Below are 26,908 nucleotides of genomic sequence, written 5' to 3'. Positions count from 1 at the left end.
TTATCTCCATTTTACAGATGAGGAAACTGGCACAGCCAGGCTAAGTAAATTGCCAAGGTCACACACAGATTATAAATTTAGGCATCCTGAATCCAGAGCCTGTTTGTTTTCATTACACCACCATACACAGTATACCTAACCATGCACTTGTACTTCTGAGTCATCTGCAGGAGTAAGTTCTCTCAAATGGGAGAAATAACCATCATGAAAACTAAGTTCTCATATGCTCCTCTTACAAGTGCAAAATGCCCTATAAAATGCAACCCAAACAAGAGGAAATGCCTTATGTAAGTTGCAAAATAGAGTTAGAACATGTTAGCTCTTCTGCACTTGTTCTCAGGTAAGAAGCCCATACCTTTCAAAGTATATAAACAATATTTAAATAGGATGTGGTTGACCAACATGAGGGTCCCCACTACTAACTAATGAGGCACTGCTGTTTTCTGCCATGGAGGTCTACACTTAACAGAATTCACCTGAACTTTTTTTTTTTTTTTTTCAGAATAAGTGGATAAGCCGCAGCCCCATGCTGCAGAGGCGGGTCTACCATTCCATGGCTGCTGTTCAAAGGAAGCTTTACGTACTTGGAGGCAACGACCTGGACTACAACAACGACCGCATCCTCGTGCGGCACATAGACTCCTACAGCATAGACGCTGACCAGTGGACGCGCTGTAATTTTAACCTACTGACTGGCAAGTGCCTTTGATTAAGTAAATCAGGAAAGACAGAGATTTAGGATGTGCAAAACTTGTTTTCTTAGACATCTTTGGTGCAGTTCTACATATTAAGTGCATGGTGGTAGAACAACTTGCTTTTATTACCCAGAAAGGTGCACATTGTTTATCTCACAAAATCTGACTCAGTCAGGTGGCTGAGCACCTAGTTTCTCAGGGCTCGTGTTACCTTTGTGCGTGTTTTTATGTGGCCAGGAGAGGCATGTCAGGTCCATTATCGTCAATCAATATTCGTGTGGGAACATTGATATAAGTAGGAGCAACCAGGCACTGAAAGAGTTAATGACTCTTTACAGGAGCAATTTATTTTTTACTTCTCACTGCTTTTAGTCCTCTTATTTCTTGTGAGTGCAGGAGAATGGCCTTCATTGTTTGTCACTGTCAATATTATTTCTGCCTGTATTCTCCTAAAGACGCAACTTTAGAGATGTTCTGTGCGGGGTGGGGGGTTTGGCAGCACTTCTGACCACATAAACCCACCCAAGCATTACCACGGGGCAGCACTAGGTAGGGACCTTCCTCATCCCACCAGGGAATAAAATGAAAGCAGCGAACGGCTTACCCCTGATGTTTCTTCATGAAGTTGAAAACTTTTCCTCCCTTTTCAGCCTGCGTTATTAAGATCCCTTCCAGGCTGTTCTAATAGGAATATTGCAAGCTCAAAAGGGTGGGCTGGACTATAGCCTGAAGACATTTTCATATGCTGAGTGGGCACTCAGTCACTCACAGCTGCTGCTAGGGAGGCCGCGGTGGGAGCATAACCAGTGCGAGAGGTTTAGGTGCTTTGTATTGAGCTCCTGTTTTTGCAAAAATGATCTTTGAGGCCCACCTACAAGCACTTAACTCTAAGTTGCTGTAGTGGAACCTTAGCCCCTCAGTCCCTCGATCTGCAATTCTGCCTACTATAGGATTCAGCTTATTTATTACCTGAGTCAATCCTGTGTCAGCCCATCAATAAAAAGAGACTGTCTCACTCTCTGATGGCCTCTGGGGAAGTATATGCAGTAGTGTTATTTTGTCTTCTTTTTTAAATGGGGGAGGAACCTTTCATCATTTTGGCGTGTCAGCGTCTAGGGACTACCCAGGCTGGTCCCAGCTCGGAAACTTTAATATAGTCTTAAAACTGTTGTGTATGTAAAGAAAGGGAGGGTAGTAACTTTATCAATCTTTTCTGTCATTTGTCTTCATCTGAGGCACGGCTCTGTTTTATTGGCTTCTTGGGGTTGCAGCTGTTACAGATGTAAGCATTTGCCTTAAAAGCATTTGTAGTACAAGAGGTGTTTTGCATTCCTAAAATATACCTTATTTCCATCACTATAAATTAATGGCATACAACATAGTATAAAACTCTTAGTTCTATACGACTTATTATTGCTGTATTTAATTCTGTATTTACTAACTTGGCAGGCTGTTAAATGTTATGGCTGGGTTCTGACCCAACACAAATTCATTCTCTGAGAGTGGTTAATTCTTCCCTCTGAGAACTGGGAGGCAGTGATTAGTTGCAGCAAAAACCCCGTGGAGTATACAAGTATGCCACAGGGGAAATTGTATCCCTCAGTGGCAAAAGGGTTAATTAAGACATGTGAGGAAATGGAGTTATTTTCCCTCTTATTCAATTCTCTTTACTTTAGGCCAAAATGAATCTGGAGTTGCTGTCCATAATGAGAGAATATATTTAGTTGGTGGATATTCAATTTGGACAAATGAGCCTCTGGCTTGTATCCAGGTGAGTGGTTGAAGTACCTTTTGAAGTTTGTTCAAGTGGTTCAGTGAGGTTATTTTTTGCAATGCTGCTATTGGAGGAAGTGATATTGACTTATAGAAAGAAGATGGAGCTTCTTTTGTGCAGCTAGTTCAGCCACCAAACTTCATCCTGCATCCTAAAAATGATACCTGATAAATGATTGAGCCCTGCTGAAAATAAAGATGGGAAGGAGCTTTGAGAATACATGTAATATATACTGGAAATGGGGAAAATAGAATGCCTTTCCCCTTTCTCATAAACCAAAACATCTAGAAATCTTGGTAATAGTACTTTCACATCTGTAAAACTTTACAAATGTTTCCTTTCTATTCCATTTTCTTATTTTCTGTATTACAATTTGTTCATTTAACAAACACCACCTACAAAGATGTTCTTTTCCTGGCAAAAGTGAGCAGTAGTGGTTTATGATTGGTCTGATGGGGACAGCCTCTGCCCCCAACATGTTCCTGGCACATCTGCATGTGAACAGCCCAAGCTGGGCAAGCTGCCAGCTGGGCCTTTGAGAACAGCAACAGCTTTTGTTGATATACATATTCAAGGTATTATTATTTATGTTATTTCGGTTTTTTTTTAAACAATTCTTACCAGACTGTTTTCTATATTATGTGTTCTCTGATAACATATTGGCATGTATTAGCCCCGGCCTTTCTCCTGATCTCCAGGAAAATATTGTAACTATTCATAATATCTAATCTCATCTTTGTGGAAAGACTTTAAACAAATGCTTCAATATCTTTTATACTGATAGGACTATTCACACTTTTAATTTCTTCTTCAGTCACATCTCATAAGGCATATATCTTTTTTCAAGAAATTTTCCCATGTTTTCTAAGTTTTCAAAATTGTTAGCATATAGTTTTTGAGTTAACCTTAGTTATATTCTCCTTTACATTCATAGTATTGCTTGTTTTTTCTCTTCCACTCTTGCTCTATTTGCTAAAGATTTGTCTGGGGATTTTAACATATTGTTGATATAGATCAAGTAGATCTAAGTCAGCAAAGGTAGCATAGATATGAATAACATAAGTAACAAGCTTGTCCTAATGGATGTAAGTTCTGGATCAAACAGAGGGCATTTTTTTTTTTTTCAGTTTTATTGAGACATAAATGTTTATTGTATTAGTTTAAGGTATACAACAAAATGTTTATATACCTTCATACTTTTTTCTGTAATAACTGCACCAATTTACATTCCTACCCTACTTATAGTGCACAGGGTTCCCTTCTCTTCACGTCCTTGCCAACACTTATCTCTTCTCTTTTTGCTGATAGCCGTTTTAACAGGCATGAGGTGATACCACATTGTGGTTTTGATTAGCATTTCTCTGATGAGTAGTGAGGTTGGGCACCTTTTCATGTATCTGTTGGCTATCTGTATGTCTTCTTTGGAAAAAAGTCTGTTCAGATCCTCTGCTTATTTTCTAATTGGATTGGGGTTTTTTTTCTGTTGAGTTTTATGAATTCTTTATATATTTTTCATATTAACCCCTTATCAGATTTATGAATTGAAGATATTTTCTTGCATTCATGGATTGCCTTTTCATTTTGTTGTTTCCTTTGATGTGCAAGTTTTAGTTTGAAGTGGCCCCACTTGCTTAATTTTGCTTTTGCTGTCTTTGCTTTTGCTGTCATAAAAATCATTGCCAAGACCAATCTCAAAGATTTTTACCCCTTCTGTTTTCTTCTAGGAATTTTATGGTTTCAGGTCTAATGTTCTAGTCATTAATCCATTTCGAGTTGATTTTTGTATATGGTGTAAGAAAGGGGTTCGATTTCATGCTTTTGCATTGTGGCTGCCCAATTTTTCCAACACTACTTATTGAAGAAACTATCCTTTCCCCCACTGGATATTCTTGGCTCCTTTGTCATAAATTAATTGACCATAGATGCATGGGTTTATTTTTGGTCTCCCTATTTTGTTCCAATCATATGTGTCTGTTTCTATGCCAATAACATGCTGTTTTATTTATTATAGCTTTATAATATAGTTGGAAATCAGAAATTGTGATGCCTTCAGCTTTGTTCTACTTTCTCAAGATTGCTTTGGCTATTTGGGATCTTTTGTAGTTCCAAATGAATTTTAGGATTTTTTTCTCTGTGAAATATTGCAATTTTGATACAGATTGCATTGCTTTGGGTGTATGGACAATTTAATAATATAAACTCTACCAGTCCTTCGAACACACAATATCTTTCCATTTGTTTGTGTCTTCTTTTTCTTTCATCTATGTCTTATAGTTTCCAGTGTATAGATCTTTCAACTCCTCGGTTAAATTTATTCCTAGGTGTTTTACTGTTTTTGATGTAGGATTTTGAATCCTGTGACTTTACTGAATTGGCTTATTAGTTCTTTGGTGAAGTCTTCAGGGGTTTTATGTACAATATCATGTCATCTGCACATAAAAAGCTTTACTCCATTTTTGATTTGAATGCCTTTTCTTTTTCTTGCCTAATTGCTCTGCCTAGAACTTCTAGTACTATGGTGAATAACAAGGTGAGGGTGGGCATACTTGTCATGTTTCTGATCTTAGAGGAAGAGCTTTTAGCTTTTCACCATTGAGTATGATGTTAGCTATAATCTTGGCACATGAGGGATTTTTTATTATGTGGAGGTACTTTCCCTCTGTATGCAGTTTGTTGAGAGTTTTTATCATGAATGGATGTTGATTTTTATCCTTCATTTTATTAATATGGTGTCATATTGGTTGATTTGTATATGTTGAACCATCCTTGCACCCATAGAATAAATCTCATTTGATCATGATGTATGATCTTGTTAACTAATATTTTGTGGAAGATTTTTGCATCTGTATTCATCAGAGATACTGGCCTGTAATTTTCTTTCCTTGTAGTGTCCTTCTCTGGTTTTGATATCAGGATAATGCTGGAATTGTAAAATAAGTTTGCAAGTGTTCCCTCCTTTTCTATTTTTTGGGAACGTCTGAGAAGGATTAATATGAATTTTCTTTAAGTATTTGGCAGAATTCACCACTGAAGCCACGTGGTCCTGGAGTTTTCCTTGTGGGAGGTTTCTGATTATTGATTTAATCCCTTTACTAGTAAGCTTTCTATTTCTTCATGATTGTCTTGTTAGGTTGTATGATTCTAGAATTTATCCATTTTTCATAGGTTGTCGAATTTGTTGGCATATAATTGTTCACAGAACTCTCTTATGATCTTTTGTATTTGTATGATATCCATTGTAATGTCTCCTCTTTTTTTATTGAGGTATACCTGATGTACAACATAAGTTTCAGGTGTACAATATAGTGTTTTACAATTTTAAAAGGGTATATGGCATTTATGGTTATTATAAATAACTGAATACATTCCATGTGCTGTATAATATACATTTATAGCTTATTTATGTTATACACAGTAGTTTGTACCTCTTAATCCCCTCTGTCTTGCCTCTACCCTCTTCTCTCTCCCCACTAGAAACACCTAGCTAATTTTCTATGTCTGTGAGTCTATTTTATTGTTATATTCACTAGGTTGTATTATTTTTTAGATTCCACATGTAATTGATATCACACAGTATCTGTCTTTCTCTGTCTGACTTTTTCACTACGCATAATACCCTCCAAGTCTATCCATGTTCTTACCAGTGGCAAAATTTTGTTCTTTTTTATGGCTAACATTCCATCATCTTTATCCATTCATCAGTTGATATTTAGGTTGATTCTGTGTCTTGGCTATTATAAATAGTGCTGCTGTGACCATTGGGGTGCATGTATCTTTTTTGATTAGATTTTTCTCTGGATATATACCCAGGAGTGGGGTTGCAGGATCATATGGTAACTCTATTTTTAGTTTTTTAAGGAACCTCCATACTGTTCTCCATAGTGGCTTACCAATTTACATTCCTGCCAACAGTGTAGGAGGGTTCCTTTTTTTTCCACACCCTCTCTAGCATTTATTATTTGTAGACTTTTTGATGATGGTCATTCTGACTGGAGTGAGGTGATACCTCATAGTTTGATTTGCATTTCTCTAATCATTCGCTATGTTGGGCATCTTTTTCAGGTACCTGTTGGCCATATGGATGTCTTCTTTGGAGAAATGTCTATTTAGGTCCCACCTCCCCAGCCTAGGGGTCTAGCAATAGGAGGAGTAAGTCCCAGAGATCTGGCTTTGAAGGCCAGCAAGGTTTGATCACAGAGATTCCACAGGATTGGGGGAAACAGAAACTTCACTCTTGGAGGGCGCACACAGGGTCTTGTGTGCACCAGGACTCAGGGAAAAAGTGCTGCCCTCCTAAGAGACTGGGGCAGACTTACCTGCTAGTATTGGAGGGTCTCCTGTGGAGGCTGGAGGGGGAATGGGGGTGGTTATGGCTCACTGTGGGGACAAGGATACTTGCGGTGTTAGTCTGTGGCATACTCATTGGCACAAGCCCTCTTGGAGGTCACCATTTTCTCACCAAGACCTGGCCCTACCCAATAGCCTACAGGCTCCAATGCTGGGATGCCTCATCCAGACAACCAACAGGGCAGGAACATAGCCCTATCCATTAGCAGACAGGCTGCTTAAAGTCTTCCTCAGTAAACAACTAGCCAATAAACATACCCTTGACATGGCTGAGCCATGTATGAAGCCTGTATAAGCCTCTAAGACAACCTCATCCACAAGGGGGCAGAGAGCAGGAGGAAGAACTACAACCATGTAGCCCACGAGATGGAAACCACAATCACAGAAAGTTAGACAAAATGAGACAGCAGAAGAATATGTCCCAGGTAAAGGAACAAGATAAAACCCCAGAAGAACAACTAAGTGAAGTGGAGATAGGCAATCTACCTGGAGAAGAATTCAGAGTAGTGATAGGAAAGATGACTCAAGATCTCAGAAAAAGATTGGAGGCACAGATCAAGAAGATACAAGAAATGCTTAACAAAGACCAAGAAGAACTCAAGAAGAAGAAACAGAGATGAACAATACAATAACTGAAATGAAAAACAGCAGAATAACTGAAGCAGAAGAATGGATAAGTGAGCTGGAAGACAGAATGGTGGAAATCACATCTGCAGAACAGAATAAAGAAAATAGAATAAAAATAAATGAGGACAGTCTGAAAGACCTCTGGGACAACATTAAACACACCAACATTCACATTATAGGAGTCCCAGAAGGAGAAGAGGGAAAGAAAGGGCCTGAGAAAATATTTGAAGAGATAATAGCTGACAACTTCCCTAACATGGGAAAGAAAGCTGTCACCCAAGTCCAGGAAGTGCACAAGGTCCCAGGCAGGATAAACCCAAGGAGGAACATGCTGATACACATAGTAATCAAACTGACAAAAATTAAACACAAAGCAAAAAATATTAAAAGCAACAAGAAAAAGTAACAAATAACATACAAGGGAACTACCATAAAGTTGTCAGGTCATTTCTCAGCAGAAACTCTGAGGCCAGAACTGGCATGATATATCCAAAGGGAAAAACCTACAACCAAGAATACTCTACCCAGCAGGACTCTCATTGAGATTCGATGGAGAAATCAAAAGCTTTACAGACCAGCAAAAGCTACGAGAATTTAGTACCACCAGCCCAGCTTTGCAAGCAATGCTAAGGAACTTCTCTAGGTGGAAAAGTAGAGGCCACAACTAGAAACAAGAAAATTATGAATGGGAAAGTTCACTGGTAAAGGCAAACATACAGTAAAGGTAGGAAATTACCCGCACACAAATATATCAAAACCAGCAACTGTGAGAAGAGGAGAGCACAAATGCAGGATATTGGAAATCTATTTGAAATTAAAAGACCAGTAACTTAAGACAACCTTGTTTATATACAGATGGCTATATCAAAGCCTTGTGGTAACTGCAAACTGAAAATCTGCAATGGATACACATACAAAAAAGAAATAAGAATCCCAAAACACTAAAGTTAGTCATCAAATCACAAGAGAAGAGGAAAAAAAAGAGGAAGGGAAGAAAAAGACACCTACAAAACCAAATCCAAAACAGTTAACAAAATGTCAATTAAGAACATACATATTGATAATTACTTTAAACGTAAACAGATGCTTCAACCAAATGCTCCAACCAAAAGACATAGACTGGCTGAATGGATACAAAAACAAGACCAATATACGCTGTCTACAAGAGACCCACTTCAGACCTAGGGACACATACAGACTGAAGGTGAGGGGATGGAAAAATGTATTCCATGCAAATAGAAATCAGAAGAAAGCTGCAGTAGCAATACTCATATCAGACAAAATAGACTTTAAAATAAAGACTGTTACAGGAGCCAAAGAAGGATACTACATAATGATCAAAGGATCAATCCAAGAAGATATAACAATTGTAATATATATGCATCCAGCACAGGTGCACCTCAACTTATAAGGCAAATACTAATAGCCATAAAAGGGGAAATTGATAGTGACACAATAATAATGGGGGACTTTAACACCCCACTTTCAACAATGGACAGATCATCCAGACAGAAAATCAATAAAGAAAAATAGGCCTTAAATGACACATTATATCAGATGGACTTAATTGGTATTTATAGAGCATTCCATCCAAAAGCAGCAGAATACACATTCTTCTCAACTGCACAGTGAACCTTCTTCAGGATTGATCACAAGCCTTGGTAAATTAAAAAAAAACTGAAATCATATCAAGCATCTTCTCCAACCACAACACTATGAGATTAGAAATAACTACAAGAAAAAAAAAACTGCAAAAGACAGAAACACGTGGAGGCTAAACAATATGCTACTAAACAACCATGGGTCACTGAAGAAATAGAAGAGGAAATAAAAAAATACCTAGAGACAAATGAAAATGAAAGCACAATGATTCAAAACCTGTGGGATGCAGCAAAAGCAGTTCTAAAAGGGAAGTTTATAGCAGTACAGTCTTACCTCAGGAACCAAGAAAAATCTCAAATAAAAACCTAACCTTACACCTAAAGCAACTAGAGAAAGAAGAACAAACAAAACCCAAAGTTAAAAGAAATAAATCATAAAGATCGGAGCAGAAATAAATGAAACAGAGATGAAGAAAACAATAAATCAATAAAACTAAAAGCTGTGTTTTTAAAAAGATAAAGTTGAAAAACCTTTAGCCAGACTCATCAAGAGGGAGAGGGCTCAAATTAATAAAATGAGAAATGAAAAACAAGTTACAGTGAACACCACAGAACTACAAAGGATCATAAGAGACTACTACAAGCAACTATATACCAATAAAATGGACAACCTAGAAGAAATGGACAAATCCTTAGAAAGGTACACTCTCCCAAGACTGAACCAGGAAGAAATAGAAAATATGAACAGACAAATCACAAGTACTGAATTTGAATCTGTGATTTAAAAACTCCCAGCAGACAAAAGTTCAGGACCAGATGGCTTCACAGGTGAATCCTACCAAACATTTAGAGAAGAGTTAACACCTATCCTTCTGAAACTATTCCCCAAATTCACAGAGGAAGGACACTCCCAGGCTCATTCTACATGGCCACAATCACCCTGATACCAAGACCAAAGATATCAGAAAAAAAAAAAAAAAAAAAGGAAAAGAAAATTACATTCCAATATCACTGATGATCCTCAACAAATACTAGCAAACTGAATCCAACAATACATTAAAAGGATCATTACACCATGATCAAGTGGGATTTATCCCAGGGATGCAGGGATTCTTCAGTATCCACAGATGAATCAGTGTGATACACCACATCAACAAACTGAAGAAGAACTGTATGATCATCTCAATAGATGCAGAAAAAGCTTTTGACAAAATTCAACACCCATTTATGAAAAAACTCTCCAGAAAGTTGGCACAGAGGGAACGTACCTCATAATAAAGGCCATATTTGACAAACCTACAGCTAACATCATACTCAATGGTGAAAAACTGGAAGCATTTCCTCTAAGATCAGGAAAAAGACAAGGATGCTCACTCTCACCACTTGTATTTAACATAGTTTTGGAAGTGCCAGCCATAGCCACAGAGAAGAAAAAGAAATAAGAGGAATCCAAATTGGCAAAGAAGTAGTAAAACTGTCACTGTTTGCAGACGACATGATACTATACAAAGAGAATCCTAAAGATGCCACCAGTAAACTACTAGAGCTCATCATTGAAGTTGTTAAAGTTACAGGATGCAAAATTAATACAGAGAAATCTGTTGCATTTTTATATGCTAACAATGAAAGATCAGAAAGAGAAATTTAGAACAGTAATCCATTTACTATCACATCAAAAAGAATAAAATACCTAGGAATAAACCTACTTAAGGAGGCAAAAGACTTGTATTCCAAAAACTATAAGATGCTGATGAAAGAAATTGAATGTGAACCAAACAGATGGAAAGATATACCATGTTCTTGGACTGGAACAATCAGTATTGTTAAAACAGCTATACTACTCAAGGCAATCTACAGATACGATGCAAACCCTATCACATCACCAATGCCATTTTTCACAGAACTAGAACAAAAATGTTAAAATTTGTATGGAGGCATAGAAGACCCCAAATAGTCAAAGCAATCTTGAGAAAGAAACATGGAGCTGGAGGAATCTGGCTCCCTGACTTCAGATGATACTAACAAAGCTACAGTCATCAAAACAGTATGGTGGTGGCACAAACCCAGAAATATAGATCAACGGAACAGGATAAAATGCCTGTAAATAAACCCATGCACCTATGGTCAATTAATATACCACAAAGGTGGCAAGAATATACAATGGAGAAAAGACATTCTTTTCAATAAATGGTGCTGATAAAACTGGACAGTTACATGTAAAAAAAAATGAAATTAGAATATTCTTTAACACCATACACAAAAATAAACTCAAAATGGATTAAAGATTTACATGTAAGACCCAGTACTATAAAATTCTTAGAACAAAACATAGAACACTTTTTGACATAAATTGTAGCAGTATCTTTTTCCATCCATTTCCCAGAGTAGTGGAAATAAAAACAAACATAAACAAATGGGACCTAATTAAACTTGAAAGCTTTTGCCCAGCAAAGGAAACCATAAACAATATGAAAATATAACCCACAGAATGAGAGAAAATATTTGCCAATGATGCAACCAACAAGGGGTTAACCTCCGAAATTTACAAACAACTCATGCAGCTCAATATCAAAAAACAAACCACCAACCCAATCAAAAAATGGGCAGAAGACCTAAGTAGATATTTCTCCAAAGATGACATACAGATGGCCGAGAGGCACATGAAAAGATGCTCAACATCACTAATTATTAGAGAAATGTAAATCAAAACTACAGTGAGATATGACTTCCCAGCAGTCAGAGTGGCCATCATCAAAGTCTACAAACAATAAATGCTGGAGAGGGTGTAAAGAAAAGGGACCCCTCCTACACCATTGTTGGGAACGTAAATTGGTACAGCCACTATGGAGAACAGTATGGAAATTCCTTAAAAAAACAAAAATATAGCTACCATATGATCCAGCAATCTCACTCCCAGGCACATATCTGGAAAAAAAACATGGTTTGAAAGGATACATGCATCCGAGTGTTCATTGCAGCACTGTTTACTTTTACAATAGCCAAGACATAGACACAACCCAAATGTCCATCGACAGATGAACGGATAAAGAAGATGTGGTACACACATACAGTGGAATATTACTCAGCCATTAAAAAGAATAATGTCATTTGCAGTGATGTGGATGGACCTGGAGATTTCATACTAAGTGACTAAGTGAAGTCAGAGAAAGACAAATATATATCATTTATATGTGGAATCTAAAAAAAAAAAAAAAAGATACAAATGAACTTATTTACAATACAGAAATAGACTCACAGAGGTAGAGTACAAACTTATGGTTACTGGGGCAAAGGGTTGCAGGGAGGAATAGATTGAGAGTTTGGGATTGACATGTCCACATTGCTGTATTTAAAATAGATAACAAGGACCTACTGTACAGCACAGGGAACTCTGCTCAGTACTCTGTAATAACCTAAGTGGGAAAGAATTTGAAAAAGAATAGATATATGTATAACAGAATCACTTTGCTGTACACCTGAAACTAACACATTGTTAATCAACTATACTCCAATATAAAATAAAAATTAATACATATATATATTTTAAGCTCCAAAGCATGGAATAAATTCTGAGATGGGAATTGTGAGGGGGAGGAAAAAAGGAAAGAAAATTATGGGAAAGTGGTGGAGAAAATAGTATAGATGTTAATGTTTAAATTTTTCATTGTCACAAATCTATAGAATTCTTGGATTCTAAGGGCATGGCTGACTAAGGTTAATGAAGGTCACACTTAAATAACTCAGAGATAGGTCTGTTAACATCCAGAAGTTCTAAAGTCATTTTCTTTGCTCTTGAAAATACCGGCCAATAACCTGTCTCATTAGACTGACCCTTTGGATTCCAATCAAAGCTTATTTAACTGTCTTTTGTAGGATTCAGCCACACAGGGATGAAGTGTGTCACATGTTGAGAAAGCACACCATTTTATTTTTTTCTGTTGCTTGACTGCACAGACTATTGATCCATTACAAGGGCAACCCAAATAAGAGAAAGGCTGAGATGCTCTTAAATTAACACTTGTTTAAAGATGGAGATTTGGACTTGTTAGTCATACTGACTCATGGAAAATTTAAAAAGATTCCTGAGGCAAGTCAGGTGCTCTTGTTTATTCAGTGGGTGGGTAAGCCGATGTCTGGCACAGAAATGGACTCTAAACTGGACACTGTGGAGGACGAGCAGCACGTAAAGGAGCAGCTGCCTAAGTGTGTGAGTGATTGGTCTTTGTCACCAGATCACCTTCACTGCTCTTCATTTATGATTACTTCTTTTTGGCTGGAGGATATGCTGCCAACTTGGCACCTCCTTCTCCCAAATGCCTTCTTTCTGCCAGCTTACAGGGGAGTGTTTTGGAAAAAAACTGCCAACACTTCGTTTTCCTGTCTTACAGATTAAATAAATTACATCTGCTTAACATATGCAGTCTCTGTTGGCCCAGGGAACCAGACAAAATCTCTCTGGATGGTGACCTCAGCTGATATTTTGTGTTCTAAAAATGTATTCATTTGGGGAGAGGATGTCATGAATGGCATGAAATCCTCACTGTTTCTTGGATTGAGCCTAAATACTGGCTCCACTACTTACTAGCTGGGTGACTGAGCAAGTCACCGAACCTTCTTTGTATCTTAGTTTTCTTCTCTGTAACTTGAAGACAATACTCTTGTATATTTGAGGTAAATACTGAAAGACCTCTACTTCCTATATTTAATTAAATCCTAATCAAAATTCCACTGGAGTTTTCCTTTTTCTTACAGGATGGGGGAATAATACTTGTCAAATTGCTCTTAACGTTTCTCCAGGAAAGGAAACATATAACCAAGAAATGCTTGAAAATGAATGGGGGAGACATGCCCTACCCAGTCAAAAATAACTGTAAATGTGGTACTGTGGGAAGATATATAAATCAATGAAAGAGAGAACAAAGAAAAATGTATATATAGCATATATTAGAGCAATTTAAAATTAGTAGCAACAGGGCATATTGTTCAATAAATGGGATGGGACAGCTAAATGTCCATTTGGGAAAAAAAAGCTACAAGTTTGATCTTTCTTTTATTTTAGGCCTTAATGATTTCCTCCTTTATGAGCTTGGATCCCCAAATCTCAAGGGCCTCTTTCATCTAAAATAATGCACTATTGCATTAAAGGCTTAAAAATTAACCATTTAGGTGACAGATGAAGGCATGAGAGTGGACAAGATCATTCTGAAGAAGAGCACCAAGGGGTCTGTAGTTGGAATATTGGGGCACACCTATATTTAGGATGGGGGTGCAAGAAGTGGACCAAAGGTGGCTAGCTAGCAATAGGACAATGTCAACGATGAAATTTTTTTTAGGTTTTAACCCAAGGGAGGAAAGGTTTTAAATAAAGGTAGAAGAAAGTCATATGGAACCCAAGGGAGGAAAGGTTTTAAATAAAGGTAGAAGGTCATATGAAGAGAGGTTGAGATGAAGAGGGCTGGAAGGAGCACTGGAAGGGTTAGACAAATAGGACATGACCAACTTCCCTCATGAAAGGATTCGCCTGGTAGTAAAATTAAGTCAGAATCAGTGAAGTAACAGGAGGCACAGATTAGCAAAGAGATTCTTTCCACATAAAGAAAGAGATTGAACTCCAGCTTAATGGGGAAATAACTGGGGAAAAATTTCCAGAAGCAACTGGACTGAGTTTTTTGAACCAGCTACTAAGCTATAATATTCTCTGTGCTAGACACTGAGCTAGATGTCACCAAATTTCAGAGCAAAGCTGCAAGGTCAATGTTGTTTTCATTTTACAGATGATTTGTAAGGCAGCATACAAACAACACTTACCAACTAGTTTGGGCAAGCTATTCAACCAGCCTAAGGCAGTCTTATTAAAGGAGGATAATGCTTCCTACACCTCAACACTGTTCTGAATATTAAATGATTATAAATATATATGTATATAGGTACACACACAAACATAAATGTGTAAAATAACACTTTGCGGGAACTTAATACATTTCTAGTACTATACTGTGAGAAAAATAGCAATGCATAAGGTATAGTCATAGTGGCATAAGTGAATTTAATTTTCTTTTATGTGTACAAAGCTTTATTTTTGAGCAACTGCCTTTAATGTACAGGTTTCTCCTCTTCTTTGTAGGTATTGGATGTGAGTAGAGAAGGCAAAGAAGAAGTATTCTATGGGCCTACACTACCTTTTGCTTCCAATGGAATAGCAGCATGCTTCCTCCCAGCTCCGTATTTCACATGCCCTAACCTTCAGACTCTTCAAGTGCCTCATCACAGGATTGGCACCATCTGAAAAGCCAGTGCTCTCTTAATAACCATCATGAACAGGAGGGAAAGAAAGGCCTGACTTTTGGATACTGGGCATGAAAATACTCAGTGCTCAATGCTTCCATGTTTTGTTTTCTAGATCTTCTATTCAGATAAACATTAGCAAAAAATGAACAGTTTTCTAAAATACACATTATTGAAAATGCCTGTCACCCTTCTCGGTGTGTGTCAATATACAGTACAATATGTATGACTTTTATTGTGGTGTAGCTTAGGTGCCAACTTAATGGTCCATTGGTCTTTAAGACATTCTTTGTACACTTTGTCTAATCAGTGCTGTCCAGGACATTACCCTCTTTGTAAGGCAGTTCATTTCACAAGTACTGCCATCAATGATCTTAAAAAAAAAAATTGTCAGTACTTAATCGCTTTACTACTTAAGCCTGGGTTTGTAATTTTTCTTTTAAAAATTTAACATTATACAGCCCTACTGTATAAGTAGAGACTCACCATTATGACATCATAAATTTTTAAATGCCATATTTTATTCAAGGTAATACGAATAATAGAAGTTCACTGGAACAGCAAATGGAATACCCAGATTTTTCACCTTGGTTGCTCTGTGACCTTGGACCAAGGGCTTAACTTTACAGTGCTTCAGTTTTCTCACTTTTAAGGAGGGCAGTTATTGATTTCCATATTAATTAAGAATGTTGTAAGGATTAGGCAAATGCCCAAAAACTTTGCCTAAGAAAAAATGTCACTCAAATTACAAGGTATTTTACTGTCTTCAGAACCTTGTAAGTGAGCAGGGAGATTATTTTTGAAGTTTAAAAATTACTGGATAGAACTTGGAACACATGCTATGAGATAAATGATTCTGAAAAGCATGCGAAAGAGACATGCTAATTATAAAAAAGGGAGTTTACCAAAGCCAAAGATTCCTAAACTTGTACAAACCCTTGCTTCAAATAATAAGTCTCTCAAACATTTCATTTAAGCTCATTTAGTGAAAAATGGCATTTTAAAGCTCAAAAAAATTTAGTTGTACTAATTTTGGTACCATAAAGTGCTTTGACATAAATTTGAACCTAGAATCAGTAGTTCTAATAAAAGTTTTTCCACTTTGTTAAAGGTTATGTCAATCTTGAGCGCTTGTGGGATTCTTCTCCACCACCAATACATATTTTATTACTACCATTTTTAATAATGCATAAGAATTTTTTTTTAGGCTAGGTTTTTGGATTTGCTTTGTCTACAACAAAAAATAAAAAATAAAACAACTCAATAATTGCATTTGAACATAAATTCAACAAGTATAACGTGAGTTTTTCCCCTTTCCTTAATCTTGTTAGGATAAGTCACCTTTATTAAAAGGAAGATTTTACTCTGACTTTTTTTCCTTAATCATTCAGCAATCCTTGTCTTAGGGGAAATTGTCATTTTGTTCATGTAACCACTTTCAGTAATCAGAAGTGAATTAAAAAAAATTTTTCATTCTAAATATAGAGTTAATTCATTAACTTTATATAAATACCTAAAACATTAATTTTTAAATATAAACTTTTGGCTATTCAGATTAAAGGGCAGGAGGGGAGTCTAGGGGTAAGAAAAAATGGTAAATTTTTAAAAGAACAGATTTTGATTAGACAAACAGAAAATCTTAAGAGTATTTATACAGTCCTGAAAAGTGAAATTGATATTGATAATTGATATTTAGAAGGAAAACAGTCTCTTTAAAAGGTATATACCATCTAAATTCAATTTTTAAAATGCCTTACCATATCAGGAAAATGAACTCCAGCATTTCAGAAATCTTTTCAACAAGGACCTAAACAAGAATTATTGCAGATTTACTAAAATTTCTATTTGATACACAGATTTTCCTTCCAGCAGTTTTACCTTATAAAACAATCTACTTTTAATCCCAGACTCTACCCAGTTAATGAAAGGGAAATGGTCTAAAAGTGAACTTGCTTGAATGATAAACGGAAAGGCAGCATGAGATTATTCTAATTTCTGTGCAGGCTTCTAACTATTCATTTAAAACAAATCAGTATATATTATCAAACCTCTCCTCAGTTAACATTAGTGTATTATTCAGTAATGTTACAGAATTGAAGTCAGAATTTTTAAAAATTTTACATGGTTTTCAGAAACATTTATAATTACAAAGAACAGCATCCAAAGTACAGCATCCCTCCCCTAAAAAGAAAAAATTCAGATCACTCATATTCGATCCTTTCCCTCAAATTATCAATCATAAGAGCTAATAAGAAAAAATCTAGGAAACAATGTTTGGTCATATAAACCAAAGCCCATTGAAACTATTCAAATATATGTTTTCCATTTAAGTGAACTATCCTACAGTAATTCATCTTCCATTTTTACTCTTAAAGACCATATTGTATTTATATTTAAATTATTAATTTGAATTTCCAAAAGACCACAAAACTTCCAACAATTTAAACATCATTTCAAGGTTTTACCTTAAAAAAGGAAAAGCAGTAACACAGGTAGTAGCAGAGTGTTGTCACTCTAGGAGGAAAAGCCAGAAAAGACATGAATCTCTAAAATAATATGTATGTAAAATGCAATAAAATTCCTTAGCTCTTTAAGAACAAAATGCCAGTTGGTTACTTTTAGTTTGTTTTTCATACTTTTCCTCTTCTCACAGTTTAACCACACATATATTGTATACCCTCCAGCTGTTACAATAGCTGAAAAATTAACTTTCTTTTGTTTTAGCAGAGTATAGAAGCAACAGGGATAAGATAAAAACTATTACTCCAGGTAACATGGTTTGTTTTTATTTTGGTTTTCAAAGAGTCACTCTGTCATAAAGAGGCAGTTGAATAATCAAAGGTGCAGTGTAAGCTGAATATATACATTTTTTATTATATCTCGTTACTACATACACAAATAACTTAAAACACGCTATAGAATAAAAATGGCCAGAATCTTTCTAAAAGCACAATTCACAGATGCAATGAACTGGATAACTATCAGCATACCAAAAACTTCAATAAGCAGAAGTTGGTAAGTTCCAATCATTTGGTACTGATTTTTGGTAACCTTACCAATATAGTTTATCACACAATCAAAATACAGATCTCACATCTTATTAAATATGTGAAAGAATATGCTATTTTGCTAGCTCCCCAAACCAACTGTTTTAAGCAAACAAAGCGTGTTATTTATACTAGCATATTCTACACTTGACTGACAAGGCAGTATTTTTAACCCTAGGAGGAGTAGGCAGGAGATCAGTTTTTGGAAAATGTAAGGTTTATGTAAAAAGTCTAGCAATCAAAAAGCAGTAGTTTAGTACAGATAACAGTTTTTGGTGAGGTTTCTATGATATCTACCTTTTATCTTTGAAACACAAGTGCTATATTAATGTGTAGGATTAAGGAAGGTAGATTTCCTAAAGGCTTTTCCTGACTGCAAAGGCTTGTCAAATTTTTATATGATATATAATCCTAACAAAGGGGAAGTAAAAATAAAAACTGCCAAAGATTCTGTGAAAGTACACGGAAGTGGGTCCATGTAATTAGTTAAGAACAAAGTAGTTTTGAAAATCTGCGATGAAGCATGGAAGAAAACAATAACAATGCGTAATGAAAACACACACATAGTCTAACAACCCACAAATAATAATTTTTTTACTTACCCAAAAAAACACAGAAAAAGTCAAATATGCTTAGTAAGAAAATATGCTAGGGATAAGTAAAGATATAAAAAATTTAAACTATAAAACTCTTCTAATACAAATGAACTCAATAATGAATGATTTTTGTACAGAGACCATACTCCATGCTTTTTTCTCCCCTATGGAAACCTAATTAAATGTTCAATTGAAATTTAAATTATAACCAAATCTATGTCTAATAAAGCCCTTTCATCACCCTGTTGTCCTTCAATCATCTCTTTTACACTCCATCTGATATTTTAAAGAAATTGACTGGAATACTTATGTATCCAACATGTGTATTTTAACTCTTCCTATTTAAGTGTCTTAAAGTTAGGTTTCCATAGAAATGGTGGTATTCAAAGTTGGCAAACTGAATGAGGCACACAGTGTAGAATGAACATGTCATTCAGGGAAGGTAGCTAAGACAGTCTACTCTCCTGCTTGAGGTAAGTTTGGAAAGAGAAGGTATAGCGTCAGATGGCAGGAAGTCTCCTGACTGAAGGGCTTGAATGTCAGCTTATTAACAGTGGGGAGTAAAAGAAGGTCCTTGAGCAGAAAAGCAACAAGAGGAAAGTAGTATTTTAGGAACCCTAATGTCAGAACTATGTGAAGTATAAATTTCAGGAGTCCAGAGATAGGGAGATAAGGGGATTACAGTGCCCAATAGAAAAATATTTGGATGCACGTAATGGCAAAAAGAAAAAAAATCACAAGAGCATGTACTGGTGATCAAATGAAAAGTGAGGAGCAATGAAGAATCCAAGAAATGTCAAGGCTAAATGACTCAGGGAAGTGGTGTATTCTCTGGGTAGAAAATGAAGGCATGAGCTATACTGGAGAAGAAAGTGACAAGTGTAGCTTGATATGCTGCCTTGAGACTTCAGGAGAATCCAACTAGACAGGTTTAGAGAAAAATTAGCACCACAGATAGATTTGAGGGAAAAAATATAAGCTAGTTTTATCAGTTCACTACTAGAAGAATGTTGAGACAAAGCAGGTGAAGGGCTAGATCTTACCAGTGGGGACAAGAAGGAAAAATGTGTATGTAGGAAGCAGCAGTATCGCTGAGAAAGGGATAAGAGGATAAAAGAAAAGGCAATGTCACAGAGATGCCAAAGACCAAGAAAACTGAGAACATGTTCTAGATTTAACCAAAAGAGACTGGCTTACCTTACAACAGTAGAAGCAGCCACCTCAGAGATTACAGGGTTTTTAGGGTAAAATGAACATTAAGGAAGCATAAGATACTCTAACACTGGGAATAGAAAAAGACAAGACTATAGTAGTAAGTTAAGGGTCAGTGAAGATTTTTAAGAAATGGAACAGAGTCCTAAATTTTCTTTTTTCTTCAATTAATAAAAAAGCTTAAAAATTTTTCTGATACATAAAAAATACATATATATATACACATATACTGTTACAGACTTTTTCTTGTTACTGATTTTTTATGTATAAACTTTAGTTATTCTTAGTATCTACAGATATATACCCTCATGCATGATTTAGCAGCAGATTTTCTTAACCCTTAAAAAGTTTCATAAGCTAAGGAACAAGATTCTCCAAGATATCTTTATCAATTTCCCTTGGGGGGGAAATACACACACACACACACACACACACACACACACACACACACACGCAAGTAACCTCTTTAAAGGTATCCCATTAAAGAGCTTAAATTTCATTTGCTAAAACTTGCAAAATAATAAATACATCATTAGTTTAATGAGTCACTATCATAATGAAAAACTCATTGCTATGAAGGTTTAGGTAACCTTAAAGAGGCTTTTATTCATCCCATTTGTTGAATTAAAGAGTTTATATGGGGGGGAAAATAGACCATTTATATGTCATGAAGTCCTTTAGACTTCACAGATTACAATTAGGAAAGGGCTATTAACTGTAGTTTCCTGATTGCAGTGCATTTCATTTTAAAAGACACTTCTTGAGTGAAAAAAGGGTTGAAATGTTTTTCTGAAGGAATAGTAAAACCATGATAAACACTAGAGGCCCAAGAAGAAAACAAATTATTTCAAAGTTAGCAAACACAACATGTAAGAAAACATTGTAAAGAAGTAGGATCATCCATCTAGGACATACCATTAGAGAAAGAGGAACATAACTGAGAAGTGTTCTTCACCTTTGTACGTGAGACAGAATGGTCACGTCTACACACCTCCAAACAGAATGTAGGTCACCAAATACTTTCACATACGTTTTAATTATATGATTATAATTATAAATCAATTATCCCACTGATTCTTACCAACACTGTGAAATTTAAAAAAGGATCATTCATTTTTCTCCATGAAGAAACTGAGGCTCAGAAAGGTTACGAACTTGCTCAAGGTCACAAAGCAGAGCTAGGTTTGAGACCCAGGTGGGTTCCCAACACTAAGATTGGAGTTCTTTTTACCAAATAATGCTCACTAGAAAAAGGAGTCAAGGACAAAAGCCCAACTGGTAAAATGAATGTGAATGAGACAGTTAAAGTGTTGAGAGATGAGGTGCTATAGGAAACTAAACTTTCCCTGCAAACATGTAAGATGCTAGTTTATAAGAGGCTCTAATTGAAGAGCAAGTAGATAAATCAGCTGACTTCTCAGACCTCTTCTGTTAATTCTGTAATATTAAAAATTTCCAGAATATTATTCTCTTTTCTTAAAGGCGCTCATTGATCCTCCTCCTGAACTGTCTTTTAATGACAACTCCAAACGAAAGGATGAGTAGAGAAAAAATCTGGCAACTGCTGGAACCCAAATATTGGGTTGGCCAAAAAGTTCGTTCAGGTTTTCCCATAAGATGTTACAAATATAAAACCAATAAAAACACTGTTGGCCCAAGTTAAAAAATTTTTATATATTATTTGTATAATCATTTAGCCAGATTCAGTCTCATTCCTCACAGAGTTAAGTGTGCTTTGTAAGGATTTTATTAACTTGCCTCACACATAGTATAAAAAGATATAACAAATATACAATTCTATCTCCTGACCACCCCCCCACAAAACCCAGCATAGGGCAGCTAGGTAATTTGAAATAGTAACATAATAAAACATTACTTGTAAGGAAACAAAAACAAAACAGAAATAAATTACAAGGCAGAAAGTCACATTACAGTAAAATGGCCAAGGATCAACCAGTACAAACCTGCTTAGACATACACAGGTAACGCTCCCAGTTAGGAAAAGTTTCTTTAGTTTAACTAAAACCTCTTCAAAATAGAATGCAGTTTTACCAAGTTCCAAAGCTCCTATAACATTTAATTAACTTTTATTTCCTTATTTACATACTTTATACGTACAGGTATGTAAAGAAAAAATTGTAGAAAGTATTTTTAACAGAACATTATACAATTAATTAAAAGTAGAAGTCAGAATGGTGCAAAATGGCTTTAGATAGTTATAATTAATATTGAGGATGAATCACAAAATGGATTCAATATTATCACTTTCCAGTCTCTGTATCTCATCTTGTCCCACTTGTCCTAGGTGAGACAAAAGTTTGCTATAGGCTTCCCTGTAAAGAAAAAAGAAAAACAGATATATATTTATTACCTTTTCCATTACTTTTCATTTAAGTATTTACAAACTGAGCCTGACTGAATATCTACTTGTCGACACATACCACACACGATCTGATTAAAGTACTTTGATCCTTTAACAGACGACTTTGGGACATGTGGATTACAGTATGAGTACTGACCCTTCTAAAACAATCTCTTTAGGAAATACAGGCTCATACCCCTCATGTGTCATTGCTCTAAATAGTCCAGCACTATCTTCAGCTGCGTTGTAAGTCTATTTAAAAAAAAAAAAAAAGCCTTGATCTATTTTTGACCAAAACCCGTATTATCTAGTTGTCATTAATCTTATTCACTGGAACACATTCTACATTTTTATAAATGGGAAAATAGGCCACGTCTAGAAGATGAATCTAGACTTCATAATCATTGTCCAAAAGGATATAATCAAATTAACAAACATACCTTTGTGCAATATTTCTGCCAAGGCCCCATTTTCGCTCTGAACTTTTCAGAGATTGAGTAAGGGTAGAAATCAAGTGGATAACAATCTGTTTGTCCAATGCTGCTACTGTTTCTAAAATGCTGTAAATCTGATAATCATATCTCATACCATAATCCTCGATAAACTGCCTGAAAGTAAAACAAGTTGCTTAGAATTACTTCCGGGCAATCTCTTGGGCTGGTATCTATATGGCAACGAGCTGTAACCTGAACACAAGAAAAATCATTTCATGTAAGATTACTATAAAGATCTAAATGCCATACGAAGACTATTTAACACCTGACAACAAAGAATAAAGAACAGAAATGGCTTCAGTATGAGCCGTGACCACAGTGACGGCATTAGGAGGGAGAGGGAAGAGTTGGAATCCCAGGAGGAAGAATAAGGGGGAAAATCCAATCTCAGGGATTTTTTTGCTATACTCTGCATGTGGTAATCTGGGTGGTGAGGGTGTAGAAGAGACTGAAACAGGAAACAAGTCTGGCTTCCTAGATATTTTGTATATCTTTTAGTTATTCCTATCTCTAGATAAATCAAACAATATTTCTATGAGGAAACCAAGTTATTTGTAATAATAATAATTTTTATATTCCTTAACTGAACAAGACATTTTAGACCCATAGAAGACCTTTTATAAATAAGAATTATGTATTTTAACCTTAAAATTTCCACTTTCCCGCAACAAAATAAAAGCCACCTAGCTCAATAAACTGTACTTCACAAACATGCAATCTTTGTTCATTTAAAATCCTTCCTACTCTCTTAGAGTTTTACTATTTATTTCAAATGATCACAATTTAAATAAACTATAAACAACTGATAAGTGCCAACTATGTGATAAGAAAGAAAACTGAGGAATCAAAAATCTAACATAGAATGAAGGAAATGAACCCAAACTATTTATCATGGTGGTGCTAGGATAGAGATACATGAAATAAAGGTGAAAGGGTAGAAACTGTGAGAAAGAAATACTTAAAAGTACTGCCCTAAAAGAAAGCATGAAACTCTATAGGGTGCAAGGTGGGAAAGCAAAAACAAAACAGAAAATGTTCCCCAAGTTGCAGTTACTCTTGTGAAGGAACAACAGATCTACAAAGCCTATGCTTCACAAATCACATACAATGGAGCTTTCTGGGTCCACAGCATCTAAAGTGAGTTTAGGAAAACCAGTGACAGGCGCTTCCACACGATCCTGAGTAGCACATTTAACAGCTCCAAAGCCTGTACACCTGTCATCATGACTCATGTTTCCCACTTCTTTTTCTTAAATACATGCAAGAATCTTCCTTACTAAATTCTCAGGTAATTTTAAGTCAGCTCACTTATCCTTCTACTTGGTACTTTTATTTTTTAATAAAATAACACAACGTAGCAAAACTACTGCCAAAAAATACAATAATTGAAACTACAAACAAGTAGTAACACATTATGTTTTGGATAATTACTTATTTAAAAAAACATGTTGGCTGTCAAATGGCTGGCAATAGTCCTCTTGCCAGTTGGCATATTTTCCAGTTACCTAAACACAGAAGTCAGCTGGGCGGCAGGTTCTCCTCCTGACCCCACTTGGCAGGCTTTGACCATGTACTGCAGGTTCTCGGTGGCCAGCCTTTTAACTAGGAGGAAAAATCACAGCATTACATGTTGTCTGAATTGACCATCTGGATTCTCATTTTTATGAGCACTCTCGATTTAGAAAAATATGTTGTTTTCTTAAAGTATGTACATGCTTTTTTGTTATTTTTCAAAGCGAAAGTTATGAGCTTTGGTTTTGTTCTTATGTCTCCCTATCTTCCATTTTAAGAAAATACAAAACACTTAAGAGTCTATTTTTTACAACCCAGTAACTGAAAAAACACATGTGAAGATACGTCTTTCTGTTAGAAAAGAGCCCGTATTCAAAAACACTCTACTATATCCAGTTTATTGTATGTCAATTATAGCTCAACAAAACTCTTAAAAAACAAAAACCAAAAAACAAAAAAAAACCACTCTACTATCCTAATCCTGCAAACACCGTTACATACTGACAAAAGATAACCTTTAATAATTCAGCTGATTTACACACAAGCAGGTTGATTTTTTAAATTCATAAGCATATTCCTCCCACTCACTAACATATATGTAGAAAATTAGAAACTACTAACAGTTTGCCTTCACTTAAAATTAGCAAAAAAAAAAAAAAAAATATATATATATAAAATCAACTATGTGTGATGCTAATTTCCTTTTGAAAGACAGCAAAGTTACAAAAAGAACACTTATGTTCTTTCAGTATATAACCAAATCCTTTACAACTGTGTACTTGTAAATAAAAATGGGGGGAAAAATCAAGAAAGAATGTAGACCACGTTTCAAGTGCTAATACATTTTTTGTTATGCTGTTTTTGGCACATTAAATATAAGTAGCTGGGGAAAAAATTACTTTCTCTAAGAACAAGAAAAATTTCAGAAACTAATCCACTATGGCAAGAGTACAAAACATGTGATGCATATGAACCTAAATTAATCAGTATTAAGTAGCAGATAATGTTTTCCATGGCATGAGGACAGTGGATAAGGATGATATAGCACACTTGTCTTTATTGAGCAAATAAGTTCTCACATTAGATGCAATTTTAGAGCCAGTATAACTGATTCTTCTTAAAGATGTTTTCTTGAAAAAAAACAAAAACAAAACTCACAAGTTCTTCTGTGGAATATGTATCAGAGCATGAAGAAATAGACTTCATAAAGTATTAATAGTAAGCATTGTTTTTTAAAAAATCAGCTTTATTGAGGTATATTTCACATATAAAAACCAACCTTTTAAAGTGTACAATTCATTGGTTTTTAGCACATTCATAAGAATTGTGGCACCACTATACAATTTCAGAATTTTCATCATCTCCCCCCAAAATCTTATACCTATTAGCAGTCATTCCCCATTTTCTTGCTGTCTACCAAGTTTCAGTATATTTTCTTAAATAAATGTTTCTCCATTTGTTGTGTACTCTTACGACGATTTCCAGAGAATTTAAGTGCTCTCTTTTAAATAATTTTCACTAGCTTTTCTGGGGAGCGGGTCTGCAGATCTCCTCATGCTGTCATACTGGAAGTGGAACTCCTCAAGCTCTTATATACAGGTATTTTGAGAGGACATATGTTTAAAATACTCTTGGGCGTGTATCTAGGAATGGAATTTCTGTGTCATTTAGTAACACTACCTTTATACAATTTTACAAATTGTCCTCCTAAACACTGAGACTACAAGGAGAGTCAGGGAATTTTCTCTGAGCCAGTCACACAAATCTGTGTTTAACACTGTTTCTTCAGCTTACAAAGATAGCAATGTGGAGAGAGAGCATTCTGTATGCCTTCTATTTGGAACATGCAATGCACCACTAGCTAGGGGTGAGCAGCAATACGCCCCTCCCAAGCCCTGATCTCCTTCGTGATGAATATCACTCTCCCTGGAACAAGGGGCTAGCTAAAATGCTCTACTGTCTGCTCTGGCCCAAACTTTGTACTGTATAGTACCACAGGCGTTCACTGAAATTAAAAGTATGCAAACGTTTTCAAAGAAGGCAAAATTTCTAAAGAAGAGTCTGGGGTCTATCTCTGGATATTCTTAACTGAAGAGGTGTTACTATCAAGTAAGGGTATTTTATATTAACATAATACAACATTTTTCACAAAACCAAGCTTGGAAGCAGAGAGGAACATTTTAAATATCAAAATAATGTGGATTAAGAGAAAATATGCATATACATTTTTGAGATAAAACAACATTTCAAAGAGCCGTTTGAGCTTTCAGATACCATTCTGCATGCTGCCCTCATATTCTTTAGGATATACACTGTACTCACTTATCACAGTACTTAGAAGTACCTAGGTAGAAGC

The 26,908-nt window shown here is 35.7% G+C and overlaps 2 protein-coding genes across 18 annotated transcripts in view; one reads left to right on the top strand and one right to left on the bottom strand.

Moving 5' to 3' along the window:
* Window positions 1–16,800, top strand: part of KLHL32 (kelch like family member 32) — a 208,090-nt gene extending 191,290 nt beyond the window's left edge. For 11 of the 12 annotated variants that reach the window (XM_057738460.1, XM_057738457.1, XM_057738459.1 and 8 more), the window contains 3 exons: window positions 503–695; window positions 2,372–2,466; window positions 15,169–16,800. In XM_057738460.1, coding sequence (XP_057594443.1) covers window positions 503–695; window positions 2,372–2,466; window positions 15,169–15,330 — 450 coding nt within the window. In that variant the 3' untranslated portion in view covers window positions 15,331–16,800. Of the gene's footprint in view, window positions 1–502; window positions 696–2,371; window positions 2,467–15,168 lie in introns of those variants that run through there. The other variant, XR_009054260.1, reaches the window with a different exon arrangement.
* Window positions 16,801–18,101: 1,301 nt separating this feature from the next.
* The window catches only part of MMS22L (MMS22 like, DNA repair protein), a 135,638-nt gene continuing 126,831 nt past the window's right edge, over window positions 18,102–26,908 (bottom strand). For 5 of the 6 annotated variants that reach the window (XM_057738450.1, XM_057738449.1, XM_057738451.1 and 2 more), the window contains 3 exons: window positions 24,546–24,642; window positions 22,987–23,154; window positions 18,102–22,517 (listed from right to left, as the gene is read on the bottom strand). In XM_057738450.1, the coding sequence (XP_057594433.1) occupies window positions 22,424–22,517; window positions 22,987–23,154; window positions 24,546–24,642 (359 nt within the window). In that variant the 3' untranslated portion in view covers window positions 18,102–22,423. The other variant, XM_057738452.1, reaches the window with a different exon arrangement.

The sequence above is a fragment of the Hippopotamus amphibius genome, chromosome 6 (assembly GCF_030028045.1).
Source record: "Hippopotamus amphibius kiboko isolate mHipAmp2 chromosome 6, mHipAmp2.hap2, whole genome shotgun sequence".
Classification (NCBI taxonomy): Eukaryota; Metazoa; Chordata; class Mammalia; order Artiodactyla; family Hippopotamidae; genus Hippopotamus; species Hippopotamus amphibius.
This window is presented reverse-complemented; position numbering and strand designations above follow the sequence as displayed.